This window comes from Corvus hawaiiensis, chromosome 5 (genome assembly GCF_020740725.1).
Source record: "Corvus hawaiiensis isolate bCorHaw1 chromosome 5, bCorHaw1.pri.cur, whole genome shotgun sequence".
Classification (NCBI taxonomy): Eukaryota; Metazoa; Chordata; class Aves; order Passeriformes; family Corvidae; genus Corvus; species Corvus hawaiiensis.
The window spans coordinates 29,078,479-29,097,574 of record NC_063217.1 but is presented as its reverse complement, the minus strand read 5'-3'; the positions used below and the strand labels follow the sequence as shown (position 1 = coordinate 29,097,574).

General features: G+C 43.0%; 2 protein-coding genes across 4 annotated transcripts in view; one reads left to right on the top strand and one right to left on the bottom strand.

The window, feature by feature from the left end:
- Positions 1 to 1,176: 1,176 nt before the first annotated feature.
- The window catches only part of PAICS (phosphoribosylaminoimidazole carboxylase and phosphoribosylaminoimidazolesuccinocarboxamide synthase), a 42,381-nt gene continuing 24,461 nt past the window's right edge, over positions 1,177 to 19,096 (bottom strand). For 2 of the 3 annotated variants that reach the window (XM_048303206.1, XM_048303207.1), the window contains 9 exons: positions 11,053 to 11,098; positions 10,196 to 10,393; positions 7,456 to 7,634; positions 6,605 to 6,784; positions 6,402 to 6,515; positions 4,502 to 4,585; positions 4,218 to 4,398; positions 3,090 to 3,248; positions 1,177 to 2,417 (listed from right to left, as the gene is read on the bottom strand). In XM_048303206.1, coding sequence (XP_048159163.1) covers positions 2,251 to 2,417; positions 3,090 to 3,248; positions 4,218 to 4,398; positions 4,502 to 4,585; positions 6,402 to 6,515; positions 6,605 to 6,784; positions 7,456 to 7,634; positions 10,196 to 10,393; positions 11,053 to 11,098 — 1,308 coding nt within the window. In that variant the 3' untranslated portion in view covers positions 1,177 to 2,250. Of the gene's footprint in view, positions 2,418 to 3,089; positions 3,249 to 4,217; positions 4,399 to 4,501; positions 4,586 to 6,401; positions 6,516 to 6,604; positions 6,785 to 7,455; positions 7,635 to 10,195; positions 10,394 to 11,052; positions 11,099 to 11,370; positions 11,389 to 19,096 lie in introns of those variants that run through there. The other variant, XM_048303208.1, reaches the window with a different exon arrangement.
- PPAT (phosphoribosyl pyrophosphate amidotransferase) overlaps positions 11,430 to 19,096 on the top strand; it is a 48,220-nt gene continuing 40,553 nt past the window's right edge. The window contains exon 1 of the mRNA XM_048303209.1: positions 11,430 to 11,791. Coding sequence (XP_048159166.1) covers positions 11,664 to 11,791 — 128 coding nt within the window. The 5' untranslated portion in view covers positions 11,430 to 11,663. The remainder of the gene's footprint in view (positions 11,792 to 19,096) is intronic.

Sequence of the window (19,096 nt, the reverse complement as noted above, 5' to 3'; positions counted from 1 at the left end):
AATCTCCCCATCTCAGCTTTAGGCCATTTCCTCTGGTCCTCTCACTGCAGGCACAGCAGGAGAGACTGAAGCCCTCCTCACTACAGCCTCCTTTCAGGGAGTTGAAGAGAGCAATGAGGTCCTCCCTGAGCCTTCTCCAGGGTAAACAAACCCAGCTCCCTCAGCTGTTCCTCACAGGACATGTTTTCTAGACCCTTCATGAGCCTTGTTGCCCTCCACTGGACATGTGCCAGTATCTCCATGTCCTTTCTAAAGTGAGGGGCCCAGAACTGGACACAGGCTTCAAGCTGCAGCCACACCAGTGCAGGAGGATCATCAGTTCCCCAGCCTTACTTACTACCGCTTACACTATTGCTGATAGGCCAGGATGCCACTGGCCTTCTTGGCCACCTGGCTCATGTTCAGCTGCTGTTGACTAGCACCCACAGGTCCTTTTCCACTGGCTAGCTTTCCAGCCATTCTGCCCCCAGCTTGTAGTGCTGCCTGGGGTTAGCATGGCCAAAATACAGGAGCCAGCACTTTGTCTTGCTGAACCTCATACCACTGGCCCTAGCCCATCAATCCAGCCTATCCAGATCCCTCTGCAGAGCCCTCCCTACCCTCCAGCAGATCAACATGCCAACCCAACTTGATGTTATTTGCAAATTTTCTGCTAGACTAAATGCCCTCATCCAGATCCTGCCACAAAGGAATTTCAGCTTCTTTGTTCTTCACTAATCCTCACAATTATTGATACTTCATTTAGAGATTCATTAGAAGCCCTAATTCTTAAGCCCTAGAGCTTAAGAAAAGAGTTACAGTTCTTTTACTTTAGGGTAAGCTTTGACCAATTTTAAGCTGTTGCATTCAAGAGAACACTGCTTAGAGCTCTTCTATACAGATACACAAGATATGCTCAGTGCCTGTGAAGGCCAGCAGCAGCATTTAATCCAGTTACACTACAAGGTAAGCCTGACCTACCACACCATCACAGAGGAGTACTTCAGGAACAAAGCAACATTCCTGAGACAATCAAGTAGCAGAGTATCTTCCAGAAGATTGTCACCTAATTGTGTTCCATGCAGGTTTTAGTGCATAAGCTTCTTACAAGATTATTACCTAATTTGAGGTCCTGAAGTTACATACCACAGCTGATAGCTACTTTTGAGTGTACTTAATAAATCTCCATGAAGCAGATTCGCATTCAATAGTTTATTTGTAATTGTAAAAGCATAGGTGTTACATATTTTGAGTAATTGCATATTTGTTAGAATCTTACCTACTCAGGAGACCAGTGTGTGCAAAGACAAGAAAGTCATGCTTAGATTTCCCCCCAGTGGTTTGTTGCTTTATTATTTGTTCCCCTGTTCAGTTCAGTAAAATTTCCACAGAAACAGAGTGAGGAAATACAGACATAGAATAGCTACAGTTATTGAAGTGTATGAAGACAGTCCAACATCACCACACAGGCCCTATAGGACTACTGAAGGTAGATCTGCCTAGTATTTAAAAGGACAAAGCCTGGACTAGGCAAGAGTTAGAGCAAACGGGCAACAAGCCAAGTTACAGGCCACTCAAGCCATTTGTATTTATAGCTTGTTATGAACAAGCAAATTGGTGTCAATTTCATCACATCATTCCAAAAGATATCAATGGGGTAAATATACACACACATTTTTTAAAAAGATACGTGTATGTATATACATTTTTTAAAATAAGGCATGTATTTATTTCAGGCTCTTTAAACATTTTTCCACACTCTTTTCCTATTAATACAGCATATATTGCCATTTTATTGCTAAAGAAAGCATGCCATCATTGCAAGCAGGAACACCATCAACACTGGCTTTAGGCAGCAGTCCAGTTCAGTTAATAAGGTTCAAGACATACATTAATACTATGGGAGAATGTTACTGTTACAGAAATGCAGAAGACTAGTTGAATTCTATTTAGATCACACCAAATCATTCTATCATTCTCTTGACATAGTAGTTAACAGGATAGACTAAAAGCAGAACAGCACCATTCTGGAGCAACAGAAAGACATACCTAAAATACTACTTCCCCATCTCTATTTAGTTGTTATATTAAAAAAATACACAAGGGAAGGATGACTACACAACAGACTTCCTCTTCTGCTCTAACAATGCTTTCTTCTGCAAGAAATGATGCAGGACTTTTTGAGCTCATCCAAGGGTAAATCCTAACATGAATGAATACGCACACGCCATTATCACTGCGTAACTAATAATAGTTACTTGTTAGTGTGACTTACAAGGAGCATTCTCTAAGTTTTTTGTCAGCCTGCTTCAAGGAGATCCAGGTGTTCAACAGGTTTGATCGCAGTTTGGCCCACACTAAATGGTTGTTTAACCCAAATATCTGGGCCGCAAACTGGGCAGCTGCTTCAGGTGACAGAGTAGTAGGACAGCTAAGACCTGCAGAGAAGAGAATGCCACTTACTAAAGCATAGTTTATAGTCAAACAAAACATTTTCTCTGAAGAATAATTTAAGACAAGGCTTGTTTTAACCTCCAGGAGCCACATGATCCAGTTTTAAAGCCACTGAAGCATCACATTTTCCATTACTTCTAATATGACTGCCTTGTGGCACTTTAAACCAAAAGCCGTGGTTTATCATCATGCAAATGACTCCCTTATACAGAGGGAACAGACTTCTGGGCCTCTACTCAAGTTACTAACAAAATTAAAAATCATACAGGTAAAAATGCCTTGAATTAATAGTTAAGAGTTGAGGTCTTACCTACACTGATTGTTGAGAAAGATACTATTTGATCTTTGATCATAAGGAAAATGCATCAAAATTAAATCATTTAAATTCCCATTAATATTATTTTTAATTTCAAAATCAAACATTTAGCAAGGATAAGCCAAGGTTTACTTTTTTAAAAGATTACTCCTATTTATTCTTTGCGCTATTGGGCTTTCTCCCATTAAGAAATCAGACTGTATGTGACTTAATTCCACAGACTTTGCTTGGTACTGATCCAGCTGCTTTTCCAATGCTTTGCCCCGTGTATGTACACTAGAACAACAACAACAAAACAGAACTAGACCAGAACAAGAGCATAAGGTGAAGATCATCTTACCACTGGGTAGTCTGAGAGAGGACCACACATCCTGAGTACCCCAGTCAGCTGAGAGTGGAGGGCAGTTGACAACTGGGTAAGCAGTGTTACCAGACATTACTGGCCCCAAACCATTGCTTCTGCCAGCTACTGCAACAAACACTGTTGGGATTCCATCTCCTGGTGGGAAGGAAGACATTCAGAGATAAGCAATCCACCTTGTTCTCTACAACTAGCTTTCATGGGAACTTTAGAGTTCACAATTGTGTTTGCAGTTACCTCTTCAAATTCATTACATTGCACTAAAATTTTGTATCCAACTTCCTCCTTTACAGAAATATCGTCTAAGAAATTTACATCCTTAAATCCCAGCTACTGTTTAGCATAGCTGAAATTTGGATTTCTCACTCTGAGAGGAAGTCTTAGCATCAGAGGAAGAGGTGCTTAGCTTTGTAGAGAACATAGCCATTAAACCTCTGGCATCTTTAAGTGTTGCTCTCCTTAAATCTGAAACAGTTCACCTCAAGGTGAATGTTTTAACTATGGTTACCACATTCGTAGTTTCACCAAGTAGAATGGTATATGTAGAATGTGTATACTCCCACAAAAATAAATAATTCCTATATCTCCTCTGCTAGGCTATAAACAATTTTGAAGAGATGTTAAGCTTTCTTGGCAAAGAGTAATTTAAAGCAAGTATCTTTTTCTCATGGCATCTAAAGTAATAAGCAAGAACATTTTCATCAAACAGAAGAACACAGTGGGAGCAACATCTGCCTAATATAACACATAAGAATATTGAGTCAGCTAGAGAAACTGTTCTAGTTTCAGAAAGGCTAGCATCACCAGCAAGATGCTACAATAAATCTATTAACATGATCAAGGCTTGGGCAAAGCAGTTCTAGTACTGGGATAAAAGCAGAGGTTAGACTTCCAAGTAATGGCAGTTCTGGCTGGGCAGTACGACAATACATTACTCCAAAATTACTTAGAGCAGTCATGCTACTAGCAAGTGTGAAACAGAATTTTAACAGCTTGGTGTTCTGTTTAACAAAAAATGGAAAAATCCCACATAAATCTTTTTAAGTTGCCAAGTCATTCTGAAACATGATGCTGTGTCAATCCAAATCAGTATTTCTTGGCATTTACCTTCATATTCTGCTTTGATCCTCAGGGTTTCATCTGGCCCTTTGTGAGCAGAGGTCACTCTTAATTCACAAGGAATTCCAAAGGTTGCACATGCCTTTTTTATTTTTTCACAGTGACTGAGGTCAGAAGAAGATCCCATTAACACCACAACTCTACCTTGGCTCTTTGTTTTTAGAAGCAACTAGGGAAAAGAGTGGAGAGGGAAGAGGGAAATAAAAGCAGTCAACAGGACTGAAGGCATTCAGTTATCAAAGTCTAGATGTGTTGTTCATAAAAACAGGTACCTCCACTCTTTCTGAAACCCATTCAAAGTTTCTCTTAACCATTTGCAGTGCTTCAGGAGTCACTTCTTTCAGGTCCCGATAGGACTGGAAAGAGGAAAATAAAAGCAGTGAAGTGTTGTGGTTTAACCCCAGCCAGCAGCCAAGCCCCACACAGCCTCTCACTCACTCCCCCGCCAGAGATCAGGGAGAGAATCTGAAAGGTGAAAGTGAGAAAACTCACGGGTTGCAACAAAGAGTTTACTAGGCAAAGCAAAATCTGCACACACAAGCAGAACAAAACAAGGCATTCATTCACTGCTTCCCACAGGCAGGCAGGTGTTCAGCCATCTCCAGGACAGCAGGGCCCCATCGCACGTAATGGTGACTTGGGAAGACAAACGCCATCAGCTCTAAACATCTCCCATCTCCCCACCACTGCTTCCTCCTTCACCCTCCCCGTTGTAAACTGAACATGATATCACAAGGTCTGGAATACGCCTTTGGTCAGTTGGGGTCACCTGTCCCAGCTACGTCTCCTCCCAGCCTCCCATGCATCCCCCCCCAACTTCCTCACCAGTGTGGCAGTACCAAAAGCAGAAAAGGCCTTAGCTCTATGTAAGCCCTGCTCAGCAATAACAGAAACATCTTTTTATTATCAACCTTGTGTTCAGCACAAATCCAAAACACAGCCCTACACTGGCCATTGTCAGGAAAAATAACCCTACCCCAGCCAAAACCAGCAGATGAAGTTAATGTGGTATGGGTACACAAAAGACTAATTTTGCTACCATAATTAATAAGAATTATTATTATACCCTAAATGAAATATTGACACAGTTTCTAGCAATTCCAGGAATAAACAACCTTCTACATTGCAATTTATGGCCATTTACAACACAAGATTTTCAGCCACAAGGGTTATTTAGGTTTTGGAAGCTTTCCACAGGGAAAATTTAAGAAAAAACATACAACTTCTTTAAAATTGGATTTATAATGACATGACTGCCTGCAGTAGCACTGTACTAGCCAACCAAGGTTCTACATGATGTTACCATGTACCTTATTTTAGGGGACTGTCAGAGCAATTCACTCAAGCGTGCTACTACATAATTCAGGTCAAGTAAACAACAGCGCAATTCCGCTTCCCAATTTAAAATTAATACTCTTCCTCCCACAAACACCTTGAAATCTTCCCCTGTGGCTTACAACACTTTCTCTCACAGGGTCTCTGTTACTAGTCTCAACAACCATGACAAACTCCTGGCAGCAGCATTCCCAAACCAGCTCTTTCATAACTACTCATCTGGTAATTCAGAGATATTGGAGAAATATAAATGCTACAAGTTTAAATATCGGACAAGTTCTGTTTCAAACTTGTTTGCAGGCCTCATATGTGGGCCCAGTCTATTAGTAACACTTTTGGAGGCAAGATTATTGAATTCATGCTTAACCAAAATAAGTAACAAAGAAAAGCATCCTCACTGCAGTTGCCTCCTAAGTATCGCCAGATCTCTGCTAGTAGAGGGTACCCCTCTGAATAAACTGAGAAACTTGGTGGCAGACCTGGGAATCAAAGCTTCTATTCTTCTCACTGATCTGTTATGCAACTACTTTATTATTATCTGCACAAGTCAGAAATCCCAGCCATTCCTGGAAACCCCACACTTCATTATGATAGCTCCAGTCAATAGTGCTGTTGGGTATTCCAGCTGAAGATAGACACATAGGATTTTTTTTTCTACCATAAACCAGATAAACTATTTAATGAGAACAGGCTTGGACGTGAGGTACCATACAAACTACTCTGTAACAAGATAAGACTATATAGAAAAGCCACTCTGAAAGCAGATGTAAAACTGTAGGGTTTACTTTTTTCATTCTTCTCCCCTGCTCACTTAGAAGGTAAAGATTAAAGCACCACCTGTTTGTCCTTCTGCTGGCTTCTGTCTCCTCCTGGCCACAGTCTCCATGAATCATTGTCAATGACATCAGCAAGAACAATTTCTTTTGTCAGCACATTAACACCAAATTCAATCTAAAAAGACAGTAAGAATCCTATTTTAGTAATTACATAGTGGTATTTTTCCTGTCAAAACCAGATCATGAGAAATTAGATGCTTATACCTTCAGGTCTACAAGAGTGCAGTTTTGGGGCTGCCATGCTTTTTCCAGGATCTCAAAAATGGCTTGAGTAGAACGAGACATAATATCCACTTCAGTCTGGCCAATAGTAAGTCCAGCAAAACAGAATTTTGCTTCAATTATTTGCTCCTCAGACCACTGTGGATCATTATTAGCATCATCCTGTTAAGAAAACCAGAACAAATACATCATGTAATTTAAGCTTGCTATAAGAGGAAAATAACCATTAAATGATACAAGGTTTTGTGTGGGTTTTTTTTTCAAGTAACAAATACAGACTTCAAACTAGTATTTTATGATTAGCATTAAAAAAATGACAGTAACATTGAAAACACTTGCTGTAACACCTGACCATCTTTAAGAGTGACAGGGTATACCACAAACAACACTTTTTTTTTTTTTAGATTACAATTCACCAGATATATCTTTCAGCACACATTCCCAAAGGAGTTCAGAATCCTAAATGACTAGCTAGCTACTTACCCTCACCATGCAAGTAGTTTATTTTAATTTCTTCAACTATATCAACACATCTTTTTCAACTGATGCATTAAGCTTATGCCTAAAAAGCCCTTACACCTACATTTTTCTATTTTCAAGTACAGTTTGGCTTATAATTCTTTGATTGTGCTGTAAGCCAGTATTGTATGCACTTTGGACAAAACAGCTGCTGGACAAGAATGCAAGAAGACATTAGGGTGGCAAACTAGTGATACTGAAAGGATTGCTCAGCCATTAGCATACTTGCTTTATCTGTCAGCATTTTAAAGGAGATTAATACAGAGTTCTAGCTCTGCTTAAGTTTGATTAACATCACAGGAAAGGAAACTTACCTTGTAAAACATCTCAATTTTGGGTGGGTAAAACTTATATCCTTCTTTGACCCCAGGGTTTCTCTTGAGGAAGGAGCCAGTAGCAATTCTTCTGCACACCCACTCAATTGGGATCATTTCACAGTGAGCTGCTATGAATGCTGTGTCACTCTGTTTCCTGACAAAAGCTGTTTTGATTCCTAAATATAAAGACGGCAACTTAGTTCCACTAGTAGGCACACTCTACAGTTAAAACAGTAGTCACAAACATCTTTAATTTTTTAAAGCACACCTGAATCTTGTTCTTCCCTGGACTTTTGGGACACACTGAATCTCTTCAGGGTGTTTTAAGCCCACTCCAGCCTTGCAAAAGACAGTTATCTTCCACAAGTCATTAGTTTTGCCAATTTTATCATACAACTCTCACTTGTAACTCAGAAATCCTAATTTTGTTCACAGAGCCGTAATCTATCCTTCACAACGTTTTTACTTGTTTAAAAAACAAATTAGCAGCAACCAAGTACCTAACCATACTCTCTGGTGAAAGATTCATTATAGATCAAACAGTAATTGGAGCCTTTCAAAGGAGTAACAGAGCACAGCAGTCTTCACTACTTTGCTTCATAAAAGCAGATGGGGAAGAGAGAATGGCTTTGCTGTCCCTTTCATCACAAACTAAGTTATTTAGGACACTAGATCTTGGTGATTTAGGCAAAAGACAGTAAGATTCAGAAGCATGTGCACTCAAACCTGCTGCAACAAGTCAACCTTCCTACATAATTGTAGATGAGTGACCCCACATTAAACAGGGACAGCCAACATGCAGATCAGCACTCCAAGTGCAAAATGGCTCTTTTTCCAATTTCACTCTTGAGGAAAGTCCCACCTTTCTCCCCAGCCAGGGCAAGACAACTGCCAAGCCCAATCGGCATCTGTCAGGACAAGAAGGCAAAGGAGCTGCACTCAGTCAAACCAAGTAGTTCTATTCCATTCCACTTCCAGAACCATAAAGGAAGAAACAAGAAGTCTTAAAATGTACTATGAACACTGACTCTTCAAAAGTTTGGTGCATTTCCTTCAAAGGCAGAAGGATTTAAATAGTCAGCTGCACATTAAGGCCCCTGTCTGGTTCACTACTACATTTTTCATCAGTGCAGATGTGTGCTTTTGCTGGGCTGACATTAGCTCTATTATAAAAGAGAGAGAAACTTTAACAGAACTTCGTAAATCATCACATCTGAAAGAGGAGGTAAAGAAGAGTTGCGCAAGGCAAACAAACTACCTCTACAATCAGGCATTCCCACTATCTGCATTTACACCACTCAAATAAGGAAACTGGAGAAGAACCCTGAAAGTTCTTTAGTTGCTTTAAAATGCAGCTGCAGTTTACTCTGCATGTTTTCCCATGGCACCTGTGGAAGTTATGGGTACAAGCCACGCACAGATTTTTGAGAGGTCAACAGAATGGCTTCTTCATGTTAAAAGTGCACAGTCTGTAGGGTATGAAGTGTTTTAATTGTTATCTTAACTACTGCCATTCAAGAATTAGGCAAAACATCTCACTAACTGTTCCTAAATGAAAACTAGAAGTTTTAATCAGCTGCAAATATAGTCAAATACCTAGGAGGCTTCTTAGTACTGTATGCACAACAGGCTTCCCAAGAAAGCCAGTGACTCAGGATTACACTGAATTACTTGATACATATTTCTGTGTAAGTAATTCTTAAAATACGGGCTGAGACAAAACTCTAGAGAAACCATCTTTCTCTTCCCCACATATTAAACATGCTAGGACTTCACAGTTTGAGAGCTATCACCACACCTTATAACAGATAATACCAATTTCTAGAGTAACTCAGCTGGTACTTGAAGCAGTCTCTGTGTGAATGTTTCAAAGCATACTGAGCACACAGCTATAAGCAGTCTTAACTAAGCTTACTAGTGCCTTGTATTCTAGTACTGTTAGCAGACTCATCACCAGCACAAATCCCTCTTTGCAACTTGCAAACTACTCAGTCAAAGACACTTCAAAATGCTTTCTCAAAGCAAAGCTACTGGCTCCATTTTTGGAAGTGCAGTGCAAAACTTACTTGAGTGACTCAAGTTAGTTATGTGCCCCGTGAAAGCTCACTTCTAGCATGAGAAATACTTTGAATCTTTTAAAGTAAGGATTAAGCTCTTGATACGTTCAATACAGACTGATAAATGTATTTTGCAACGTGGTCCTTTGCAAATGTTAGGGGCAAATCTTACAGGAAGTTTATGCTGCTACAACACACAACTGGGGGGGGGGGGGGGGCGGGGAACACTCTAATTTTATGTTTCAGCTTACGTACACAGATTTCACACAGCCTAGACAAAGTCTGGTAGTGCCACTAGCTAGCAGTGCGTTCTATGCATGCAGATGTAGTAAAGCAAGGCAGATGCATCCAGCCCGGAGTTAAAGGCAAGGAGGTGTAGGATATGGAAGAACTAACAAAAGCAGAGCGGAGGGGATTAGGGGCGTGTCCAAACAAGCAGGAGAAACATTGCAGTTATCTGCAACACTAGGTTATTGCAGATACTCTCATGTTCCAAACGAACAAGTCACTCGCGCAGCTCTAAAGTACCAGAGAAAAAAAACATAATTAAAAACTAACAGAGACGAGACTAAAAAACCACCAGAACCTCAAGGCAGGATAAAGTCTCTTATAAAGCAATAGTGTTTTGTAATAACGTCTGTAACATATAGACATATACACTCTACCTTTAAAATACTTACCAGCTTCCTGAAGCAGCTGAAACACACAGCTAGTTGTTGTGTTGGAAATGGCAGCCTTCCCTTCCATTCGGTCCTTCCTGGCTGCATTTCCCGCCGTTATTTGGTCTTTTGACTGCATGAGAACACATCCCGGGATATCTGGCAGCTCGTACACTTCTTTCGTTTTACCTTCATTAACTTTTTTGCCAAGTTTCAGGTCTAGAGGAATTTAAAAAAAACAAAACAAAACAAAACGGTCAGTTTTGCCTCGCAAAGGCTTGTTTACTTCCGCAGGCAAAGCCACCCCCTTCGAGTCCATGGGGATACAGCAGGACCCCGCGCTGCGGTCCCTGACCACGAGGAGCTCGCTGAGCCCCGACCCGCGGGCCGATTTGGCCACGTTCCCCCAAGCAGCGAGGCCGAAAGCCCCGCTCAAGGCTTCTGCCCGGCGCTCCCGGCGCCACGGGGGTCGCGCCGGCCGCAGCCGGGCAGCTCCGGCGGAGGCGGTGCCCCGGCCGCCCACCGCCCCGGGCAGCCGGGAGCTGCCGCCTGAAAGGGGCGGCCAAGAGCCCCGCCACTTCTTTTTTTTCTTTTCTTCAAACTTCGGGGCAATCCCGGAGCTCCGCAATACGAGCGGCGGCTGCCGCCCCCAGCATCCTGCGCCTGAAGCTGCCCCTCGCCGCCTCTCCTGCAGCCGTGCCCACCCTCGCGCATGAGCGATTACCCACAGGGGGGAAAAAAAAAAAAAAAAAAATTAAAACTACACGGGGAAAAAGTTGGTTCCCAAGCACGTACACCCCAAGCCGCTGAGCGGGCACCGGCCCCCCGAGAGCGGCACCTCCGACCGACCCACCCACCCCCGACGGCCGCCCGGTTACCTGATGCTGCGGGGGCCATGGCTGCGGCGGGAGCGGGCGCGGGCACCTAGAGCACAGGAGAGAGCCTGAGCGCACGCGGCGGGCTCAGCCGCCGGGGTAAGAAGGGGCCGGCGGAAGGGGCGGGCAGCCCGGGCAGCGGGCAGCGACGCCGCCCGCCAATCGCCGCCCTACGCCGCGGGGCGGCCCCGCCGAGCCCCCCGTGCGAACCCCGGACGGCAGCATCATCCCCCCCCGTCCCGTGCAAACACGGCCCCGGCCCTCTGCCCGGCCAATGCGGGCGCCACGCCGCGCCCGGCCCCCGGCCCTCCGCAACCTCACCCCGCGGGCAAACATCCCCCCGGCTTGGCGCACCCCGCGGGGTCGCGGGGCAGAGTGGAAGCTGAGGAGGCGGGGCCGGGCGAGGCGGTAGAGCGGGCCCGGGGTGCGGTGTCGCCCCCCCGCATGTAAATGAGGGCGGGAGGCGCCCGGCGGGCCACCGGGAGCCCCGGGCGGAGCGGCGTTGTGGGCTGAGCGCGCCGCCGGCAGCAGCGCGCGGGAGCCGCTGGAGTGCGGCCGGGACTGGGACTGGGAGCGGGAGCGGGGCCGCCGCGCCGCCACGTGCTGCCCGCGCCATGGAGCTGGAGGAGCTGGGCATCCGGGAGGAGTGCGGCGTGTTCGGCTGCATCGCCTCCGGCGCGTGGCCCACGGAGCTGGACGTGCCCCATGTGATCACGCTGGGGCTGGTGGGGCTGCAGCACAGGTAAGAGGGGCGCGGGGGCCGAGGTGTGCCCAGACGGGGCCGCCCGGACGCGGCTCGGTGTTGGGCCGGGCCGCGGCGGCTGCTCGGGGCCCTGCGGCGGCACGTGCAGCCTAGAGGGCCCCGGGTCTCCGGCGGCGGGAGCGCGCTGGGAGGGGAGGGGAGCGTCCCGAGCGGTCCCTTCCGCTCCGCCTCGGCGGGGAGCCCTGGCAGCATCCCGGAGGTGAAGCGCAAGGAACAGCCCTCCGCTTCCTGCCTCCCGAGCCAGTCCCGCCGAAGGAGCAGCTGTCGAACGCCTTTGGACCTCGGCTGCATCTCGCTTGAGTCGCATCCGCTCTCGCTGCCGGGGCTGTGCCACCGGCCCCGGCGTTCGCACGTCCCTGCGCGGAGCCCGCGGCGTGGCCGTATCCGGGGCGGCGGGGATGCGCTCGGGCGGCGGGATGAGCCCCGGGCGGCAGGGGGGTACGCCCCGCGCAGCGGGATGCGCCCGCCGCCCCGTCCCAGCCACGCCGAGCGGCGACCTCCTGCCGGAGTCGCGGCGAGGCCCGGCCGTCACTCTCGAGATGCTCACCTTAAAGTGTAAATCACACAATCCGACACTACCGAAACAGAGCAGTTCTTAAGCGTTTTTAGGCTCCTACTAGCGGTAGTGGTTTAGATTTATCACCATGGTAGAATAAAACTTCTACCTGTCTATGGCAATGTGCAACAGACCTGATTTACTGTCATCCGTGTGGATGCAGAGCTACAGAATGAAGTTTGGGTTCAGCTTCCACTTGGTTAGTATTCAAAATAATAATGTTATGGACTGACATATGTCAATCATTTTTTCAGTCGTGCCAGAAAGGGATATCCTCCTTGTGGGAACACCTGCACAGTCAGACACGCACAACCTCGTTTAGTAGTACACACTGAGCCTTTTCACTGTGCTTGACTTTACAGCTGCAAAAAGTGTGCTAAATAAACACATTCCTGACGTTCTAGGTAGGTGGGCTTCTCCAAGTGCACATGCACTAAATAGATAAAATATATTCTTTGTATTTCTGAGCTCACAGACCTGTAAATGTTGCTCTGAAATTGGTTTTGGATCAACAATAGGAAATCGTTTACATGAAGATTTTCTGTTTATTACAGTAGAGTTTCATATACTTTTACTGGTAAAATGCTGCATCCCTACATGACTCTCATATGCTAATAATTCTCTTTGGGCTGCAGGTATATATATTTGCCAGTGTCCACCAAAAATGGTTTTATTGGGAGTGATACAGCACAAAATACCAGGAACAAAGCCATGTAATCTATAATCTCATTTTAGGTTGCATCGTTTTTCTGTGAAGAGGCTGGAAAAAATCTTACCTTGTTTGTGCTTACAGTTACACTGGTGGACCTGGAGTTTCTTAGGTGGAAAAAAGATGATTGATGTATTTTCATTACTTTGTATCTTATTATCTCAATTTTCATTGCAACCTTACTTCATAACTTTTCAATATGCTTTTCTTTTTTCTTTGATGGGCACTTGACAAGTATATTTAATTTGCTTGAGCTTTTTAGTATCAGATATCCCCTGTGGAGGACATAACTGTACATAGCAATACTTACACTATGATTGAAACTAAGCAATTCACAAATTCTACAGGAAGCTACAAGTAGAGGCATATATGCACTACCAGTGATTCTGATCTAATTCAGTAATGGTCAAAAATGTTAAGGGATGCTTTCCTAAAGGCATAAACATTGCATCTGTAAAGTGAATCAGTCTGTTCCGTTAGGTATACCTGTGCAAGCACTCAATAAAATACTGTTAAATAGCTGAGATATTAACGTTCCTATTTTCTTCACTAATGTCCTACTGTGATGTGTAAAAGGGCTGGCATCCTGATCAGGAAGTAATAGGATAACAGCTATTTTTCTTTCTACTTTTCGGAATGCCACTTGAAAGTCAGAGTTAAAATTTAGGATTAACTGTATCAGTAAACTGCATTAGGCCCATGGTTTTAAAGTTAAAAACTAAGACATGTCTCTTAACCATAGGCCTTTAAAAATAAGTAAATATGAAAGAAAATTATAGTAAATATTAATGAGCCATCCAAGTCAGGCCTGAGTGACTAACAGAAATTTGACTGGCCACTAGAAAATACAGACCTTAGACATCACCTTCAAATTAGTAAGGATATTTATGTAATGATTACTGGCCTTTGATATAAGCATGTTCTTCTATATGCAAATGAGTCCTGTGCAATAAATCAAATTACAGAATTTGGCCCTTAATTGGTCTTAGATTTTAAAATTCAGAATATTAAAGCATGGCATTGTATCAAGCTGCATTTTGGAGATGACTGGGCCACAAAGAGGAGAACAGGTTTTAATTTCTAATCTTTGAAATCTTACCTGTGTGTGTAAAAATCCAGAGTATTTGTTAGATGCCACAAAAACATGCAGCATAAATTCTTTGTGCTTTATGTTCTGATAAGCTGGTTGCAGCAAGGTGAAGGACTTTGCTGTTTCTCATAAATGGCCAAGAATGAGTTGATAGTTTGTATTACTGTGGCACTGAAGAGATTTTCTTCAGTGGGGTAATGTTTGCAGCTGAAAACTTAAAACTCTGTAAGCTGGAACAAGCCACCAAAATATTTAAGCATATGTGCAGTGGTGTGTATGAGTGGTGCTCGCTGCTTCACTCACTGAAACTGTTCTGCATGAAAAATCGATGTGTATATGTAAGCAAAGTTCTGGAGCCCACAAGTAGGCACATCATGAAAGACAAAAGATATACTTGAAATTTCACTATTGTGACATAAACAGAAACAACTTTAAAAGTTGTTTGGGGTTGCATTTCTTTTAGTAATTAAAAAGCAGCTGCTAGTTGTTGAGGCTTAAATTCTCAGTCCTTTGTAGCAGACGTAAAACACAGCTTTTTATTGGCTTTAACTTTATAATGGTGAATTAAAATGAAAACCAGTATATTCCTACTCACAGTCTAATCAAGGCCTTCCACACACTTAAGAACATTTTATCAATTTAACTTGACACCATGGTAACATTTTACAGCTATGTTAGCAGTGAATGCTCACTATGTTTGAAACTTTTAATTCTGCTAAAGCAAATCATGTTACTCTGGCATCAACATTAGCAAGGCTTAAAAGCGGATGTTCTAAATCATCTCTGCATTTCATAAGCCAGGGAACACAGTCACTGCAAAATCCACTGACAGCATGCCAAAATAAAATCGGAGGGTATTGGTAAGGAGAGGACTTTCTTGGGGGCGGTGAGGGAGGGAGGAGGAGTTACTCTGAATTACAAATCTATTAAACGTCATTTGAGTCCTTGACCAGGACAAATTTGCAAAGTTTATCTTTGAACAAGTGTGATTTCTGTTAACTTTCTGCAAAATTCTCTGGAAAATATTTTTTGGCAATAATACTGTGTACTGAAACCTAAGTGTACTAGCTTTATACTCATTTTTAGAAAAGGTCTTTCAAAGCCCTTTTCTATGAAGATGGAAGTCCCATAAAGTCAGGGAGTATTCCTTGTCTCAGCTGGGCCTGTGTATGGAACTTGTTATGAGTGCAGGCTTGGCCAGTGTGCTTTTTGATACCTTTCCTGTAACTGTCCATTATTAAAACCCATATAACAGAACCCAGATATCAACAATGTAAGTTAAGAAACTTAACTTGTCTTTCAATCTAGTAAAGTTGCTTCCCATTAGCCATCCTTCCAAACACCTGCATTCAATATAGCATAAAGCGTTTATCTACATTTCATATACAACATCTTGGCTACAAGGTAGGGTTTTTTAAAGGCTATTTAGCAAGCCATTGGTATCATGACTTACCCTGTGAATCTTTCAATCAAAAAGCTTCAAATTGCAACAGTATTTGGATGGGAATTTTCTGAGGAACTCAGATATACTACAGGTAATGATCTTGATAATTTGGTATATAAGGTATTATCTTTTTATTTCATCTCAAGAGCACATGAGTTCAGCAGATCCCTCATTCCCAGGTGCAAGAACTGCAGAGTCAACTGTCTTAATTGTCTAAATACCAAATTTTGTAATTAATCATATTTCTATGTAAATTCTCTATGGAATATACAGGATAAGATGTTTGCCTAGCTAGTTATTGAGTCTGTATGCTATTTTACAAGAACATTCATTGTGTATGTGCTGGTAAAACATTCCTGAGTACTTTCAGACACTGAATATGGACATAAACACACTTCTGTCTTTTAGTTCTATCTTGGTTTAAGTTTTAGGCCATTCTGTGCTGCAGGTGATGACAGCCTGGTTTAATTACATTCCACAGGGCTTGCTCCTGCAAGAAGAGAGGAGGAGCAAGGCCTTTTTGCTGTGGTGAGCTCTTATATCTGGTTGTTTTACATAACATCTTGCAGGGCTCAGGTTCCTGCACACTCATTTGGGAAAGTGAAGAGAAGCTAGATTTCATTCTAACCAAGTTGAGGTCTCTTCGATGTACATGTCACAAAATGTAGTTCAGTCTAAGTTCTTATCTCTGGATGTGCATGCAGCTGGAATGAGATCATGTAAGAAGGAGTGGAAAAATCAGGAGAGAAGTGGTGCCAAACAAGTGATACAGGAGGACATTTCAGAGGCAGCCGTTATGGCGTTTATTTCGGCCAACGGACTTACATTAACCTAGATAGAGAGCTGGGGTGAGACTGTTCATTTTTCTTCACTTGGACTGGAGATACATCATCCATGTAGGCATTATACAGCTATCCAGTAATTTTCACAGGATTGCTCAGTTGGCTTGTCTGCCCCTACCTTAAATTTGAGCCTCATGCATGGAGAGAGGGTTGTATGCAGCAAACTGTGTTCACACTGGGTAGTTCAGTTCAAATAAGCTATCCTGGCTTAACTATCTGCCATGTCTTACATTCCCATTAAAAAAAAAAAAAAAAAGCAGGGTTATTTGGAGGGGCTTTTTGTTAGGTTAGTTTTAATTTAAATCAGTTCTGTCAGCTGGGTAGCCACTTGGCCATATGGATGCTTGTGCCAACACAAAGGAGGCCTAGCTGCATAAGAAACAAAGGATGACTGAAGGCAGAGTCTTTAAAGCCTATGATGCAGACAGCGCTTGTGGATCCACCATCACTGCAAGCACTTCTGCTTCCTGAAGCTTATTCTCAAAGCCTTTGGCCCAAACAGTTTGTCGAGTAATCTAAAAGGGCATTCAGAGGACTTTCCAGAATAACAGCCCTATCAAAGATGTGTAAAGTGACCCATTTATCTTAGTGAATAAGTGCGCTTTAGAGAAGAATGAAGCTTTTTAATGTAGGTCAGGATGGTAACAGTTCCATTTATCTGCTGCAACTCAAAAATTTCAGTATTGCCATTTGCAAACTGGGGAGGAGACAGATTTGCCCTCACAGGAATCTTAATGGCCCTCTGGCAATAATGCAGATATTTGAGGAGGGAGAAGAGCAAAAACCTCTGTTATTTATAGGATTGATGCTCTTGCCATCATTACTTGGTTTTGATTATTAAGCTGGAACATTTTCATGATGTAATTTATATTAAGATTCCCAGGATCAGTTACGTGGACATGACTTGGTCTGGCCTTTCTTTTGAGGATCTATGTCTAAGAAAGGGTATCCTCCCAAACCACTGCAGTCCTGTGGTAGTTCCCTACACATAACCATTTAGCATGTGTCAGATGGTGTCTCATGTTCCATTTCACTGGCCCATAAATGTGTCTGGACTAAACACTGGAAGGATGAGCTGGATTAACTAATACTATTTCTGAAGGGACTGCTTTGAGAAATCCTTCAGCTGGCAACATTTTATTTAGCCCACTGTCAGTACGCCAGGAGATGCTGTCCAAAGGAGACAGATCATAGTTCTAGACAACCAGAATTCTAAACGTGCAACATTCCTGGTAATTTTGTCTAAGGAAAAAGCTATGTGGAATTGTAACTACAGCGGCAGTGAAGAAAGGTTGTCTTGATGTCACTTTATCTGTCTCGAGTAAATTAATTGTTATCTGTATAAATGGGAATAGCACATAAATATCAGATGATGCCAAGTGCCCCATCTTGATCCTGACATCTCTTACCATCTTTGATCAACAACAAATGAACAGCAGGGCAGAAGACAGCTTTCTGACAAAACAATTACAAAAAGCAAGCTATGCTTTGCAGTCACAAAGCAGAATAGAAGAGGAATCCCACACCAAGGGAAGTCCACCTTCTTTGGACATTTGTTTGTCACATAAATCCTGCTCTCTGGAAAGTTTTCTGAGGTAAAACCCTTTACTTGGAAAGTAAACCCACTTGTGATCTTTTTTTTCTGTCAGTTCTTGCCTTATGTCTACCACCTGGTGTTGATATGAACAATTTCCAAGTAAAGACTGCAAGTGTGCTCTGCAATTCTCTGCTCTGACCTGCTAAGAAATCAGTGAGTCCTTTGCCTCAGTGCTTTTGTGTTGTTCTCAACTGAATATCAGCATTTAAAAACAGATACATATTCTTGAAAGGTCTGCTGATTTTAATGAACATAAAATCTTTTATTTTTTATTTTCTGGAAGGAGAGAAAGGGGTTTTTTTGGGCTGTTGTACTGGATGACAACAAGGTTTAGAAAGGTTTGGATCCTTGGGCATCATGCAGGATTTAAAGTGCAGTTTGTCACCTCTGCAGGGCTAACTGCTTCCCTCAGGTTAGTATTTCTTCTGGAAGGACAGGCACACTGCAACAAAAACAACCTTTCAGCTGTTTAGAGTTAGACCTGGCACATCTGGGAACTTGCTGAGCTACTTCAACTCACACAGAAGACCATTTAGGGTTTTTTCTTACTAGATGAGTTAGTCTTGTGTGAGGTTAGTGAGATGAACTGGTTTATAGGGCATCCAGCATGAACTGGATTACTCAAGGTAGCATGGAGAAAAGGGGAATCTTCATGTTGAAATGAGTTACCAAGTCAATTTCAGCCCTGCACTCATGAAACAGAGAAGGTAGAGCAAAACATGTAAGTTACCCATATTATTTTCAGTAATTTCAAACAATAATTTAAATCTAAATTGAACTAAACTGTTTAAATGTACTGGAGCGAATTAGGGTTGGATCACGCATTTTTCTGGTTCACATGTGGAAGGAGTAACCCGTGATCTTAATAGTGTTTGGAATGGTGAGGTCTTCAGCTGACTCAGCACGTTCCATGGGGATACCTGACTGCTGTGATGGCAGAGGCAGACCTTGTCCTCCTTCCAAAGACAACAGTTCTGTATGCAAGTAATACAATGCAAGTTCAAGGATGTATCTTTGAACCAGCTCATTGTAAAGAGAGAGAGAAG